General features: G+C 32.6%; 3 protein-coding genes across 5 annotated transcripts; all 3 read right to left on the bottom strand.

Annotated features, from left to right (window-relative positions):
• Window positions 1-5,395: 5,395 nt before the first annotated feature.
• On the bottom strand, window positions 5,396-6,281 carry LOC140974822 (EPIDERMAL PATTERNING FACTOR-like protein 8). 2 transcript variants are annotated; one of them, XM_073438315.1, is made up of 3 exons: window positions 6,214-6,281; window positions 5,948-6,102; window positions 5,396-5,756 (listed from the first exon to the last, which is right to left on the bottom strand). In XM_073438315.1, the coding sequence occupies exons 2-3, from the start codon at window positions 6,036-6,038 to the stop codon at window positions 5,488-5,490; spliced, it is 360 nt and encodes a 119-aa protein (XP_073294416.1). In that variant the 5' UTR covers window positions 6,039-6,102; window positions 6,214-6,281; the 3' UTR covers window positions 5,396-5,487. The 2 variants fall into 2 exon arrangements, with proteins under 2 accessions (XP_073294416.1, XP_073294415.1); XM_073438314.1 differs by lacking the exon at window positions 6,214-6,281 and having other exon boundaries at window positions 5,948-6,189.
• A 3,731-nt stretch (window positions 6,282-10,012) lies between these two features.
• Window positions 10,013-10,777, bottom strand: LOC140974821 (uncharacterized). The gene is made up of 2 exons (XM_073438313.1): window positions 10,538-10,777; window positions 10,013-10,382 (listed from the first exon to the last, which is right to left on the bottom strand). Exons 1-2 carry the CDS (start codon window positions 10,695-10,697, stop codon window positions 10,138-10,140), a joined length of 405 nt encoding a protein of 134 aa, XP_073294414.1. The 5' UTR covers window positions 10,698-10,777; the 3' UTR covers window positions 10,013-10,137.
• A 1,049-nt stretch (window positions 10,778-11,826) lies between these two features.
• Window positions 11,827-15,970, bottom strand: LOC140975745 (phospholipase D alpha 1). Of its 2 annotated transcripts, none has more exons than XM_073439638.1 (4): window positions 15,835-15,970; window positions 15,466-15,568; window positions 12,571-14,470; window positions 11,827-12,485 (listed from the first exon to the last, which is right to left on the bottom strand). In XM_073439638.1, the coding sequence occupies exons 2-4, from the start codon at window positions 15,556-15,558 to the stop codon at window positions 12,052-12,054; spliced, it is 2,427 nt and encodes an 808-aa protein (XP_073295739.1). In that variant the 5' UTR covers window positions 15,559-15,568; window positions 15,835-15,970; the 3' UTR covers window positions 11,827-12,051. The 2 variants fall into 2 exon arrangements, with proteins under 2 accessions (XP_073295739.1, XP_073295740.1); XM_073439639.1 differs by having other exon boundaries at window positions 15,767-15,860.
• Window positions 15,971-16,704: the final 734 nt, after the last annotated feature.

Genomic DNA, 16,704 nt, shown 5'->3' with positions numbered 1-16,704 from the left:
ATTTTAAAATTTTATAGATTAGATGATACATTTTTGTTTATTAGGCAAAGATTTCCTAAGATTTTTTTACATGTCCTGCAGAGAATCTTTGATATCTATAAAGGCTATGATTTTTCCTCATGATCTTTTTGATCATGTTATAAGATATTGTTGTCTGACTAAATAAACCAAACAAGTCTGATTTTATTCCTTCAGATTCTTCCCGGCTCAAGATTTCTTCATCTTCATGCATACTCTCGTTTGAAGAGTTTGGAGGATATCTTCAAACTGTTATACTTAAACTACATCTTGGTAATAAACTGTTTCTTCAATATTCGGAGTTGATTAGAAGCATTTTATCCTTTTTCTTTCATTTTCTGCACAGTTGATCGAAATATGACATCTAGTTTCACATGTCCAGCAATTACAATCTTTAAAACTTTCACTAACTCGAGTTTGAATTCTTCTGAAAGTTTTCTTTGTTGGTTTTCACCCTATGCTTCGAGATGAGTTCGATATTTGGGATGACATCCTACTTCTTGGTGATCCATTTATTTCCTAGATTTGTTATATCTGACTTTTTGTCTAGATCATATTATTCTTAGTTTCCAAGAACTACTTCTACTTCTTCCACTCCTGGCATAGGCATGAGATCTAATGCCCTTCATTTTCTGTCTTTGTGGCTTATTTCAAACTATTGTTAGAAGATTATTTTCCTTATAACATAAAAGAGCTCAATGTAATACTCGTGAAATATATATATATTTTCCTTATCATAAAAGATCGGTGAAATATACATAAATTTTAGAATATAATATATGTTTTTACTGAAAAATTAATCAAACGTGATGTTTTAATCATCGTATATTTGAAAATTAGAATAAAAATATTATCATCTATTATAACTTTCGATAAATAATTTATTCATTTACCGTGACAGGGGAGGCTAGAAGTTGAGAGGGATTGTGAAACGATAAGATTGATACATATGCAAGGGGGTCGATTAAAAAGTATGTCTACCTTCACATACTCGAGCGTTGCAGACACCAACGGTGGGCAATTAGTGAAAGGTTCAATTCAACCTAATTTCCCCAATCTTTTTCTGGTAAGCCAACAAATTTAATATATTAAACAATATTTTATGTTTTATTTAAAAAAAATTCAAAGATATTATAATATAATAAGATGATAGACTTTAAATTTTAGTGTCCGGATGTATTTTTTTTTATGTTCGATTTTTTTTTTTAAAAAAAAATTCTTCATATGTAAGAGTAGGTCTATTGTGAGACGGTTTCACGAATATTTATCTGTGAAACGAGTCAATCCTACTGATATTCACAATAAAAAGTAATACTCTTAGCATTAAAAGTAATACTTTTTCATAGATGACCCAAATAAGAGATCCGTCTCACAAAATAAGACTCGTGAGACCATCTCACACAAGTTTTTGCCCATATTATTGTAATTGTCTCCAAATTTACAACTTTTTTTTTAGAAATATTGGAACTGAATCTATGAACTCTAAATCCACTTTATTATGCAAAGCTAATTTTCAAGTTTATGAAAACATCCATTTTAATTTGTTTTATTATATTTTACGTATATATTGAGTGTGCCTCGATTATTGTTTATATGTACATTAAAAGATGTTCATAATTCGTTAATATTTTTTAAAATAAATGGAATATATTTGGATGGAATTATGAGAGTAGGATTTCAACGATAAATTTCAAAGATTCGCGAAACCAAAATTATTAAAAATTTATCTATCAAATTCTTTTTTTTTTTTTAAAAAAAAAAATCAAATTCAGTTGATCGAAATTACTATGCATTAGGTTGGGCCGGCTCATTGAAATCCGGGTTAAATTTTTAATCAAATGGGCTATGGAAGTTGGAGAGTTGGTCATTTCTACAAAAATAAATTAAAAGAAGTAACCAAGAAAAGGGCATAGTTACTCAAGAAATATGCAGTAAGAGCCAGAAGAAATATGGATTTCTGATCAAGTTGTGATGTATGTGAAAAACTCTAAGTTATTTTGTTTTATTTGGGAGCCCGTTGTAAAGTTGTATTTGAACTTGGAAGATTAACGGGTCAATCCACGCTTTCACGAATATCGAAGGATAAAAATCATGTGTTTTATGAGTTTCCAAGAGAATAAACATGACAGTCATGTATGAATTTTTCTTTATGAATAAACACTCGAAATTTATTCATGTGACAAATGTGTGCGGACAGAAAAGACATGAGAGGTGAAATGCAAACTAAAAAACCTCGAGAAATATTCTCTGTTATATATGTTGGAAATATCTAAGAGCAAGCACAAGTCTATTGATCCAGCATTGAGACGGAGAATCGCGTCCAAGATATGAATGAGATTTATCTGACATTTGGAGGGTTTGGCTATTTGAATAAAAATGTAATAGTTAGTGAATAAGAATTTAACAGAGAGTTATTGCTGAAGAATTTTGAATGAGAATATGAGAATTATAATGTGGTTTTCATGTCTAATTTTTAATACGGGGCGAAAGTGGGCTAAAGTAATGTGCTAAACATATAAGGCAATTGTTGCACCTAAAATCCACAAAAGTACATCAACAAAAAGCCCATCAGATATGGAAAGCACAAATGTTGTTAAGTCCACGAGAACTGCAGTTGTTCCGAGAAAGGGCATGACTGAGGAAGTTGACTCATGATCTATGATGAACGATCGTGGAAGATGATCAAAACCACTGGGAATAGTGGATCAAGAGTGAACAAGAGACATCAGAAAAAGCTCTTGCAAAAATTCAATCAACAACTCGAGCAAATATTCTATGTAAATTTGATCAAATTCAGTTCATGTCATATTGCATCTTTTCCAGTAGATTTTCTTCAAGTTTTACAATATTACTCCAGTTTTTCCAATTATATTTGTAAATTTTTTATTCTGAATCATAATAGCATAATTAAATTTGATGTTGTGTATGGATTTCTTTTACAATTTTCATTATATTTATCGGTAAAATTATTAGGTTCGTGGCAATATCCAGGGGGTTAGAACTAACCAAATAGAGATTCATAATGTTTGATAAAAGAGGTCGGATAAATCGTAAATTTAATTGGCACGTCCCACAATTTTATGTGCAACACATTTTAATATTTTGTACTTATTTTCATCCCCAAAAAACGTATCATTAATTCCAATAGTTGTTATACATATTTGCGTACTCAAAAATCATATATTAGTGCTAGATCTGAAATATTTTGTACTCAAATATCATATATTAGTACCGTATTTTCAATTTTTGTACAAATTTTCATCCGAGAAAAAACCTGTAATTAATAAAATACTTGTTATACAAATTCGAATACTAAGAAATCATATATTAGTTTCAGATGTGAAACATTTTGTATTTAAATATCATATATCGATATCAAATTTTTTGTACTGAATTTCATCAACAATTAGAGGCAGGGAGTGAAAAATATTTTTTTCCGAATCAGATACTGCAGGAAATATTTTGGTCTTACACAAACTAAGCACAAATACAACTATGTTATGGAGGATGTATTGATCATTTACTCTTATATTATGTTATATATCAATTTTGAACATAATAGAGAAAAAATAATGTCATGGTGATATTTTTAGATCAAAAATATCTTTTTTATTCTTTAGCATGAAAAATCAAATTAAGTTTATGTAAGGAAATTTTTTAGAATAAAAAAGTTTTTAAAAATCTGAGAAAAAAATTAAATTTTGTTTTTTTAACAAAAATATTCATATAAAATACGAGAAATTGGCCTTCAGTCCCCATCCGTCGATTTTTTTTGTGTTCAGTCCCTGGGTACTTTTTTAGTACCACATTTCCACATGAAATGTATCATATTTTGTATGACATAATACCACAATTTTGTGAGTAGAGAGTGAATCCAAAAAAATATTTTGATTGAGAATTTTTCTCCTATTTCTCCAATAAAATAATCCGATATATAAGCAGGCAAGACGCAGAACTTAAAATTGTGGAGGAATTATTACCAGGCTAACGCATGCAATTGAAATAGTGATTGATTTTGAAAGAGAAAAAATTGAAAAAAAAGATTAATATTATTCGATGGAAATACCGACAAATTAAATATGGTGGTGTCATGTCATTTGAATGCTTTCAAAACAAAAATAGTACACCAACCTATAAAAAAAGAGAGTAGGGAAATGTCCAATCAATTTTGAAATCAAAGGACGATTTTTTTGTCCTTGGTCCCCATTGATTTAAGAAAAATAATAACATCATTAAAATATAAACTGATTATTGAAAGTAATAATTTATAATCAATACCCAAGATATTATTTATTGAAATATCTGATAAGTCCATGGCAAGAATTAGAAATCGAAAAAAAAAAAGAATAGATCTTTTGTGAGACAGTTTCATCAATTTTTATATGTGAGGCGTGTCAAACTTACTGATATTCACAATGAAAAGTAATAATCTTAGCATAAAAACTAATATTTTTTCATGGATGATCCAAATAAGAGATTTGTCTCACAAAATACGACCCGTGAGATCGTCTTTCACAAGTTTTTGTAAAAAAAAAAATTACAACCAACAACATAATAAATGAGAAAAAAAATCTTAAATTTAGTAATTTTAAAATTAATTTCATGTTGTTCCAAGATTCAGCTACATTAATAAAACAACATGCAGTACATTTTAAACACGTCTCAAGAAAACGTCAAATCAAAAATAACATATATTAATATCATATTTTCAATATTTTATAATAAATTTTATCCAAAAAAAAACATATATAAGTCCAAATATTTATGATGTGAACAAAATACTGTCAAATATTTTTTGATCCGACATAAATTGAACACAAATAAAAATATGTTATTGGGATTCAAATAATTGGTTTCGTTTAAATTAAATATTCATATATACACCCGATTTAGTTACGATTTTCTTAAAAAGTAATTTAATTTATCGATATTACCGATAGTCCATGGTAAGAAATCGAAACAAAATGAAAAATACAGCCAACATCATAATAAAGGGGAAAAATATCTTAAGTTAAATATATTTTTAAAATTAATTGCATGTTTTTCCAAGATTTAGCTACATTAATCTCCAAAAGGTTGAAATCGATGGTAATAAACCTTTTTATATGAGTTAGAAGCCTCTTAATCTTAGATCGAAAAATAAATCAAGAGATGTGCACGAATATCCAAGGATATGATAGAAGAATATAACAAACACCGACCTACAGAACATATCCCTAATCCCACAATATATCTGGAAAAAATATGTTTCACTTGATAATCGATCATATGACATCATCAACCTACGTCTCTCCAAACGTTATCAACTTGTTTCTCTCTTTTGGTAGATTTAGCTACGTTAATAAACAACATGCGGTACATTTTAAAGACATCAAAATTCACATCTCGAGAAAATGCCAAAACAAAAACATAACATAAATAAATATAATTACAGAGCCATTAATGGATTTTACTAATATTTTATGAATTTCAAGGTTGATAGAACTTATCTCCACACCTACATTTCCAAGAAAGAAGATAGTAGCTGTCATCTTCTCTGCGGGATGATTTTTCGTAAGCCCTTTCGATGTTTTTATTCTTATTATTATCTTTGTTCCGGTGAGGTGGGATGACTAGGGTGGCTTCACATGGCCTGCAGTTCATGCATTTGTCCACACTACAAGCTGGTGGCCTCGATCCAAGAATCATCTTCTTCAGTTGCTCGTCGATATTGATGCTCGATGTATGATCCATCCCACCTGCATATTTATCATCTAATAATCAGTCAGATCAAGAATTAAGTACCAAATGATGGATGAACTTGAATTAAACCTCAAGCTGAATATGCAACAGAAGATGACGAAGCAAACTGTTTTACATACATAATCAAGAAGCTTCAAGTGTAAAATTCAGCATAGAGAATACAGATGGAGTAGGGTTGTTTTTTTACCTGATTTAGAAGGGAGCAAAGTGAGAGAAAAGAAGAAGATGGCCAAGGCTGCGAAACTGAGAGATAGATGATAGTTTGTTGATAGAGCCATCACCCCCACAGAGGCAGCAAATGAAGCTACCTAGCCACTCAGTTGCGTCTAACATATCTGCATGCTAACATACTACCAAGTGTGTGCGTGTAAGGATTATTGAATTGCTATCTTTGTAATATTATTATTAATATTAACGAAAATATGGATGAAAAGTGAATTTCTTTATACAGACAAGGTGAAGCACTGTATCCAGAGGAAGGGACATGAGTGGTACAGTGTTGTGATATCATTGGGTTTAGATGACATCTCACACAGAAAATAATGTTTTGGTTTCTCCTTTTGTGAAAATGTTGCGTTTCATCACTGTGGTATGGGGGGAAAGTTTGAAATGACCTTTTTCAGAATCTTGCGCCACTACGAATTTTACTACGGGAAAGAAAATTATAATTTATGCAAAACAAAAGTCTGTAAAAAGTTAATGATTTTTGGAAAAAAGAGAAAAATTGAGTGCACACTTAATTAAACTATTCTTCTTCTTCATGATATATATTAAGTAACAACTTTCTTGGGAAAATTGCTTTCCTTTCTGACGGACAAAAAACCCTGAAGTCAATGACATGCGTTAGTTTAAGCTGACTGTGAACATTCTTTTGTGAATATTGTTGATTAAGTTGGAAATTATGTAAAGATTGAAATTAGAAAAAATGTATGTTGATGGGAATAGTTTTCATGTTAGATTTTCTCAAAACCATGTTTCTAAACTCGAAAGAACATGATAAACAAATATACAGAAGAAGATCGATCATCATGTTTATTTTCTTGGTTTGAACTCTTAATAGCTTATGTATTTTTGTTTTTATATGACGTATGTTTAGAAACCTCAAATTCTCGTATCTATCGGTACTCTCATAGCATGAATGAGTAGATTGAGAGAGTTATGAATGAGTAGATTGAGAGAGTCGGAAAAAAAAAAGCATGAATGAGTAGATTGAGAGAGTCGGAAAAAAATGTGTAAGCGTATTTACAAAAGTCTCAAGTTGAGGATACTCATGCGTCTTCCATCCAAAAATGATACTACGGTTGTGCCGACTCAGGTATGTCTCCCCTAATGATCTTTGATATGGGCTACAATTCGATTTGACGTCAAATTCAAATCTTTCTTACAATTTATGCATTTTGTTTGGAGATGACTGAATATGAACTTTGGAAAATGTTAAGACATGCATGAAATGCTTATTTTTCTTATGAAAGTCATCGAGTAGGACTCGGGAGCAGAAACAGTCCAAACCATTCCGACGTTTATGTTGATGATGTTTGTCAAAAACCATCCTATATTAAGAAAATATTTCGACAATTAGTCAAGTTTTATGATTTGTTTTCTGCTCTCATTACAAGAAACCAAAAAGTGGGAGCAATTCCTTTCTCAAAAAATATACGAGTACGGATCTTAGTTAGATTTCACAGTGGCACAGTCCAAACATATGAGAGCACCTCTGCATACCCACTTTTGCCACAGTAACATGGAGATTTGGAGAATCCAAATGGTAATTTTGCGCCTATGACTGTAGAAACACGCTTACAACGTCATTTGTCAGTAATCTTTCCTCATGCTGTTGCGTGCAGTTTCCATTTCAGAGAATACCGAGCCTCCTATGTGAAAAAAAGGTTTCGTTACTATGTTCTTCATTAGGACAAAAAACTCGTGCATTTTCCCATTAAATATGAGAGACAATTCACCTTATTGTCTCAAAAGATTTTAAAGTCTTCAAGTGTTTTTATTTCCCTTAATATTTCTCAGCTTCACAACTCAAATGCATGCCAGAAAATGTCAATGCCTTAGATTACTTACACTGCCATCGATTATTGCCGATCTGACCATGATACTCCCGGTGGAACAAAGACTATATATGTTAGTTAATTCATGGTGTAGCATTACACATATATAGAAACTGCTCTCCCGAATATGAACCGCAATATCCAACATTTCGTGCTACTTTACAGTTAAAACAGTTGGATAACAGCATCAAGAAACCTATATTTGAACATATAAAAACAACAATGATTTTGATCCAAAAAGAAAAAGAAGAAAAGAACTCCAATGTATGCTTATGCAAAGCAGGATAGGAGTGCAAAATGGCTTTTTGCTGCTACATAAGCTACCAAAATTAGCATTCCATAGGACTATTCTATTTAAGATAAATATGATGTCTCTCGCAGTTCTAAAAAAAATTCAATCAACGTACTTTTGATTTCAGCTTAATTTATTTCTGTTCTCCAGATATTTCTCCAAGTTTCAATCTCTTAATGTTGGAGAAAGGATTATTTATGGACTCATCCAAAGTACATATATACGTACACAGGTTCTGTATCACAAACTTCGGCTACCAATTTTCCTTCCTAGCTATATTTTGTATATAAAACCAATTATTTGTTTGACAAAGAAGATAAAGATCTCGTATATAGTAAAGACTCCTATGATCGTGCTCATGGCAGACGAATTAAGACGTTACAGTTTACATGCCGCAGTTTCTGTATTTTAATTTATCTTGGTCTATTAAGCTGATATTACATGCATGCATGGAATTAAATAACCTGGAGCGATCCTTCATTTTTGTTATTAAAAGAAGAAGAAAATGGAACACAAGAGAAAGCAATCTCTTTGTGCAGTGTTCAAGTAAAATAGATAGAATTTGTAGTTGCTTCTTTGGAATTTTTATGCAGTAAACTTTTGATATTTTCTTTAATATAATTAGTCTTAGTGTTCATTGAGCAAATTCTATCAACACAAATATTCATTAATGCACTGAATTTTTTGCCCATTATTTTTCTTTTGCCCATAATTTGTACTATAATTTTTAAAAATCTTTAAAAAATTAGAGTTGTTTCAAAGAATTTTCTTAATTACATTTCATGACGTGATGTTCGAAATACAAATTCCGGTATAGACCATATTCTCGACATTTGATTCCAAATCATCAAGAATAGAAGAGCAGTATAAGATTAATGTTGTAGAAATTGCTAGCGTGTCTCACGTCGACACTCCGATGAAAAAGTACTGATAAAGAATTTAAAAAGTGCAAACTAGTGGAACAGAAACCGTGAATTGACTAATGACATGATTAAAAATGACAAACGTGCAAATTATAATATCAAAAATATATTTTCCCGATAAAAACATAGTAAGTTCAAATCTAAGGAAAATAAATTTAAATTCAGTAATTGTAAAAATAGAGGTAAAATCACCAAAATAGGGGAAAAATTACCATGGTCGTAGTTTTTAGGTATCAACTAAGAGTCAAAATATTACGAATAATTTTATTTTTTTAGAATAAATATTAGGAATAATAAATGCCAAGACAAGTATAAGATACTGTGTTGGGGATAGAGGAACAAATCATATGACCAAGAACTATTTAAAATCACTATTTCCAGAAAACCAAACAGTCCAATCTTGTATCAATCAATTAACATGATTGAATTATTATACTAGTTAAAAGGTAAACCTACAATAAAGTTAAATTCTAGATCTTTTACACCCTTCCATAAATTTTTATATGAGATTAACCAATGCTAGTTAGATTCTGATACATGTAACTGGAATGCACAAAAACTCTGTTTAACGAGTAAATTGTGTGAGACAGATTTTCTACGTACTTGACTCGACTTATGAAAATATATTTTTTTTAGTTCATTTTCATCGAATTGTCATGTGTCACGAATATAGATCCATGAAACCGTTCCACGATAAACCTGCATAATGAAATGTGAGATCAGAAAATAACATGAACCAATTTACATATGGAGCTTTATGAAACTTTAGATCGGATTGATTCCACCATGAATCGAAAATTCTTGAAGATTCAAGAAAAACAATAAAAGCATAAAAAATTACAAGAAAAGTAATATGCAATCATAGAAAGAATATTATTAATATTTAATCATTTGTATTCTGAAGTGTTCAAAGATTTGTTATTCTCGAATTTTTACACTCCAAAACTGGAGATTTTAGAGCTAATTAATTAATCTTCCTGTATTTACAAATGGTGGAGAAAATCCAAGAACCATTTTCTCCTTTTTCTTCCAAACATTTTTCTGTACAAGAATTCTTCCCAAGAAAAAAAAAGACAAAATATACATTAAAACCAATCAAAATGAGTCAATACAAATATTCCATCGTCTGGAAACGATTCTTCAGAATCCCACTGTACAAAGCCACCCGATTCGGAGGCATATTTCTCCGTAATCCAAGCATCTCTTTCCCGCAACGATTGCTCTCAACTTCAGCTACTTTCTTGTTTCCCTTTTTGTCGAATTTCTCATTGGACTCCCTTCTTGAATCTAGCTTCACGTCATCTGCGAATCGAACCCTTTTCCTCCTTTTTCCATCCCTTCTCTTCCCACCTAGACATGCAAAAATGTTGAATAAAAACCGTATAACATGCAAACCAGGGATTGATCCACGAATATGATCCATTATAATTGCAAAACTTGAATAAATACCAGGATTGAATCTAGAAAATTGATACAAAAAAAAATTGACTTGTTTCTGGTTTTACCTGATGATAAACAAGATTTCAGTTCTTGTTTTTCATGGAGAGGGGAATCTTGATTTCTTGGAGTTGGGGAATATCTTTCGTGGAAAAGATTGAAGATGATTATGGTGCCAGCAGAGGCAGCCATGGCTGTGGCCAGGACCAGAGCTTGAGAAGTCAACATTTTAGTTCAGAAGAAAACAGGTCCACAGAACCAAACATATTGCTGGAATGGTAACGTATGGGGGGGCCTAAACAGGCTTTTATTTTTGAATATGAAAATCTGGTGGGGTTGGTTGTTTGCGAGTTGGTATATTTATTTATTTATTTATTATTATTATTATTATTATTATTATTATTTATTTGTAGATATTGTTGCCTATGGTTTAGAGTGTTTGGTGGGGTAGTTTATCATTTTCTTTCTATTTTTAGTACTGTTTATTTTTTTCTTAATTTATTATATATTTACCAGAATTAGATCATGATATCTTTAAAATCTTAATTTCTTGTCTTCTCTACGAGTATCGATCAATTAAAAGTCGATGACACCGTTTTTGTCTAAAACATCGTTCTTATATCATACATCTTTATCATATCATCTCACGAGTCAAACGTAGCATACTGTTTTTTATGTAAAAAAAAATTGGTGAATTAATGAGATCAAGAAACAGTCTGGAAAGAGACAATGCATTCATGGTGTTCATGTGTGATACCGAAGGTTCTTTCCAAAGTTACGTAGGATATTATTACATGTGGAGCATGTTGTGGAACACATTTCTTTGGTTCTTTCTAGTTCCCTCTTGTTTTATGCGTAGTCTTTTTTTCTCATCCTCGTTTTAGATGTCTATGTTATTGTTATTTCCATTTTGTTTATGCGAATCCGAAAATATTCTTGACTTACATAAAATATTAACAATGTTTATAGTTTCAAGTGATTAGAGTTCGTTTAAGCAAGATCTCGAATTTGAGTGTCACAGAGTGTGTAGAAAGAACTATATGAATAGAACTTGTGATGAACCTGATCGGATTCCACTTGCTATTTGTCTATTATACGAAGGACAGCTGGTCCAAGAATGATAAAAACCAAGAGTCCAACGTTCCAAGATTCTTGTTTCCTGTAGGAGAAAATACTAGGCAAAATTGAATTCTTGTACCGTAAGCAAACGACCATTGTTGACAAGCGAAGATTTGATGCCATATTTCTACTATATTTATCATATATACGAGGTTATCATTTAAATGACACGATGTAAATTTAATCCATATTTCAACAAAACAAAAGACAAAGTAAGATGCAAGTTTAAGACAAAAACTCGAGGTGCAAATACTTAAAACTGGCAATTCAACAGACATCGGTTCAGTCACAAAGCCGACAAAGATCAGAAACAACTCGAACTCTTAAAGCAACACAACATCTCTGCAGAATTAAAGCAAGATATCCGCAGATCAGCACACAAAAACAATGCTTTTATTCGCAGGAAATAAAAGTTCATCGCTGGTTAAGATGACAAAATATATGCATGGCATTGTTGCACGTCTTAGGTGGTAAGGATAGGTGGGAGGTAGTCAGACTTTGTACCAAGGACACGTGCTTTAGTGTCAGGGAAGAATTCAGTTCCAGGAAGCTCTGTAACATCTCCTTCACTAGCGATCCCGATGGGGTAGCGGAGCAAGTGACCGGGAAGATCCTTTTCAAGCTCTTCACACGAGTAGAGATCCCAATACTTGTCAGCTATCTCATTTATTTTCATAACACATTCCTCGCTTCCCGGATGAAGAAACGTCTCGTCCAGCATGCCCAAATGCTCGTACCATAATGACATTCGGAAACCATGGATTTGGCCTCTTGCTGGCTGCCTGTTGGCTAAATGATGGGGTTGGTAGGCTCCCATCGCTATCTCCGAATCCCTAGCACCATCCATTGATCTTTGGTTGATGTTGGCTGATCCAATTATTATGTACTCGTCATCAACTGCAAGAAAAAAAAAGATTATCAGAAACCTTTAAGAATCAGTTCATGGAGAGATTCAAACATCAAGCCAGAATTTATTACAAACCTATCATCATCTTGGCATGTACGTATATCATAAAACGGCGAGCCTCCTGCGCTTTGAGATAATCTGTATCAGGTTCTGGTTGTTCAGAAGGCTCGTATTCGCCACTTCTCTTGACCTCTCTATTCCCAAGGCAGAAGAACGTTAAGTAATTTCGAGGGTCCTCCTCAATGCCTTTAGCTTGAAGAGCTTGAATGATGTCTTTATACATCATCTCCATTGTTCTCCTCTGCCAATCTAAGATAGCCTGAACAGATGCACTCTCTGGAATCCCTTCAGGCCACATAGGAACGACTATGTATACGGTGAACCTTTCTCCAGCCTCGATCTTACTAACAATCTTCAAAGAAAGTTCCTTAGGAATGAGATGCATAGCTCCAATATCTTCGACCTTAATATCATGGCCATCCCAACCGAAAGAGCTTCCAAGAAAATACTGATTTTCGATGTAAATAAAATCTTTGGCCCGACGTATGGCATGAATATATGCATCTTGAATGCTCCTGTCAATTATATTATCTTTTCCACTAACGAGACCTGCTTTGGCCGCATCTTCTGGCGTTTCAGGGAATCCAAAGGCCGCCCCACCATCAATAGATCTGAACAATTGGACATTCCACGTCTCTTGATCATCGGGGTATGTAGCTGGCGATGGAGGAATAATAACATCCTCCAGATCCCTAAAGTTGAGTAATATATCCTTCCCACCTTGCTTCTTCCATCTCTGTTCAAAATTAAAGAGAACATCCCATGCAATTGGCCCTTCCAACCGAGAATGAATATCATGCCAAGGCTCCCTTGGTCCACCTTTCGTGATTACAGCTCCAGTGAAATTAGGCTGATGAAAATCATCGTGATGGGCGGTGTCTAGTGTCCTGAAAAGCGAATGGAAGGGAGTGTCATATCTCCCATCACAAAGATCAATACCCCCAACAAAACTCACGATTCTCCTCCTCTCGTCCTCACCATTAGGCAAACTACTATCCACCACAACAATCTTCTGATGATGAGTGAACATGGTAGAAATTTGTAAATCTTGAACAAAGCTTCCACCATCATCTGGATTACGAGGGCACAACACACAATTCACTTCCGTCCCTTGAAAGTAATGTTCGGTTTCTTCATCATGGGTAGCCATCAACCCATCTTTTTTCAGCAGACCAACAGAAGTTCTATCATCCCAAACAAGCATAATAACCTTCACGCCTTCACTTGCTTTCTTCTTAAGCAGCTCACCCAGAGTCGTATCACCTCCTTCCTTCTGCCTCCTAGAGTCTCGTATCAATGCTATTTCCGTGTAGACTGACCATCCAGTGATGTAAATCAAATGTTTTGCATTGGTAATCGCATCAAAAACATCTTCCCAGCATCTGTGGGGCTCGTAATACTTTCCCCCAGATAGAGGGATCTTTGGAACAAATCGGTCCGGCACATGAGCATCCTGGTATAAAGAAACCCGACAACATTTTCTCTGAGCGAAGAAAGTATATGGAACCCCAGGATACTTGGAACTTTTAATTCCACGAGCCCAGTTACGATCTCGAGTCAAATCAAAAAACTGCAACTTTACATGGATCTTAGAACCTTCACTTATAGGATTCTTGTCGTTGTCCAATATTTCAACCCACCTATCCACTTCTTCTCCTTCCATAAGCTCAGGAACAGGTACATAAGCTCTTCCGATTAAAGTGGCACCGATGGGATTGTCGTCTTTGACAGTGAATATCACATTCGATGCCATATGTGCACAGTAAATATGAAAAGACTCGCACCACCTAGGGTTACTAGGTTCATTTTCAATAATTTTCGTTCTCCCAACTCTAGCCTTTTCTAAATCAACAGTTGCATAAATTTTTTGAGTTCCTTTGCCAATACCAATCGTTTCCTCAAAGTTTTCCTTAAGCTGATATAACATTAACCAATGATATTTATTAATATCGATCAACAATCAACACGACAGTCGATATAATAAACAGCAACTCGGGAAAAAATTAATGAAAATATTAATATTTTCGATAAATTAGCAATATAACTATTGCAACAACGGTTAGACCTGCAGAGCTGATATTATTCCATATCCATACAGAGCATTAAGAAGGGGTGCACACTCGTGCTAAGTCTAACAAAGTGATGAATTTATAATCTGCAAGCTCTATGAATTCCTTGCAGTGAGAATGATGATTGCTACAGAAAGACTCGAAAAAAACGAACAAAAGAACTTTCAATAATACAGTTCAAGAAATATTTTGCACGAATCTGATCAACGAAGTATATGATAAGATCAAGTATGATAAGATCAAGCACAAATTGCATCAAGCAAGTTGAATTGAGTTAAAGCATCATCATCACCTAGGAATTTCTAAAAAGTATAAAGATGTAGAATTTACATGCATATTCCGTTTAGCTAATTGCATAATGAATAACTGTTTCAGCTGATGAAAAACAATTAACCACTGAAGAGTTGGAGCTTCATCTCTACCACAAGCACCAGGCTACAGATTAAACGAAAAATTCAATTTTGCATCAACCATACAGCTATAGAGACCGATTAGAGACCATGGCAAACTTTGGAGACATGACAACTGTGACAGTATGACCAATCATGAATATATCATATATTTCGTCCAAGCAAAGTCAATAAAATTCAAACAGCAACCATACCCAAGAAGATCAAAACTTTATAGATCCTGAGGGAGTCAAATCAAACTATCAAATGCTTCCCAAGATCCCATCTCCATCTCCCGAATTCCACAAGCAAATGGCATATAACTAAACTTACACGAATCAAAGTCAAATCTTTACAAGAACAGAGCCAACCCACATAAAAAAAATTGTAAAAACAGCGAAATCCAACAAAAAAGATAAAAGATTTAAACCAAATGAACTATGATTTTATACCTTGCTGAAAAAATTACCACCCCCTCCACTTCCCAACCTATCCACTTCATAGATCGTGACATGGAGAGTCCCATGAAGTAATACCTGAGCCATTTTCTTTCACCTGAAACACAAAATAAAAAATAAAAAAAAAAAAAAAAAAAAAAAAAAAAAAAAAAGCAAGAAGTTCCACATCATTTTCCAAACTCCAGAGGCAAACCATAACATAGAAAACCCGCAGACCGTTTCCTAGTCAAAATCAAGAAAAATAAAAACCTTCAAACATGAGCATTTTTTTAACAAAAGAAAAAGATCATACAACCTTGCAAAGTGGGAAATTAGTAGAAGGGTTTTGTCAGGCCAAAAAACGGAATGTTATCCGATTATTACCGTGTGCAGAAGTCGGTCAGAACTCCGAGAAAATGGATGGTTTTATGCAGAGCAGTACGAGACCTATCTACAAAGAGAGGATATTTCTATTTTTCGTTTATTAATAATTAATAATAATACTAATATATTAAGGCCCGGATCTGTATGATATGTATCCAAATTTTGTATAGTTTGCGTTAAAGATCCATTTTTAAATTATATAATTAATTATATTTATTGATTAGTAAAATAAATAAATATTTTATAAACTTAACATTCTAATTCTTACAATTAAAGATGTTTAAACCCAATCGATAAGTAAAATCATATATGGTTTATAGATTTTAATTTTACTTTTTATATGTTTAGAATTTGAAAATTAATCCGTTATATAATTTTAGTTGACAATCATAATTGATGATGATGATCATAATAATAAATCTATTATTCGACGATATCACATATATAAATATCTGTGAGATGAGTTGATCCGATTAATATTTAAAGTGAAAAATAATAATTTTGTTATAAAAAATAATATTTTTCAGAAATCAGATCGGATAAAATATATGTATAACAAAATTGATATATATCAACTTATATTTTTGAATTTTGTGTAATAATTAATATTAATTATTAGACCGTTGCTTTATTTGCAGTTGGATACATCATTAAAAAAAATGGCAAGTACATATTATTATCAAAATAAATATCATTATTAGAGTAAGGTGGTCGCTGCTTGCCCGCTTCTCTAGCAATTATGTCACATTTAATTTTTTGAAATCCCATATCTATACCATATATATTATATATATATACTAGATACTCTATACATGTGTATACAATTTTTTTATCATTATCGATAGATTGAAGTAAAATTTGACAAATTAT

Source organism: Primulina huaijiensis, chromosome 4, assembly GCF_012295235.1.
Source record: "Primulina huaijiensis isolate GDHJ02 chromosome 4, ASM1229523v2, whole genome shotgun sequence".
NCBI classification, from domain to species: Eukaryota; Viridiplantae; Streptophyta; class Magnoliopsida; order Lamiales; family Gesneriaceae; genus Primulina; species Primulina huaijiensis.
The sequence above is the reverse complement of the archived record's forward strand: the minus strand, read 5'-3'. Positions and strand labels throughout refer to the sequence as shown.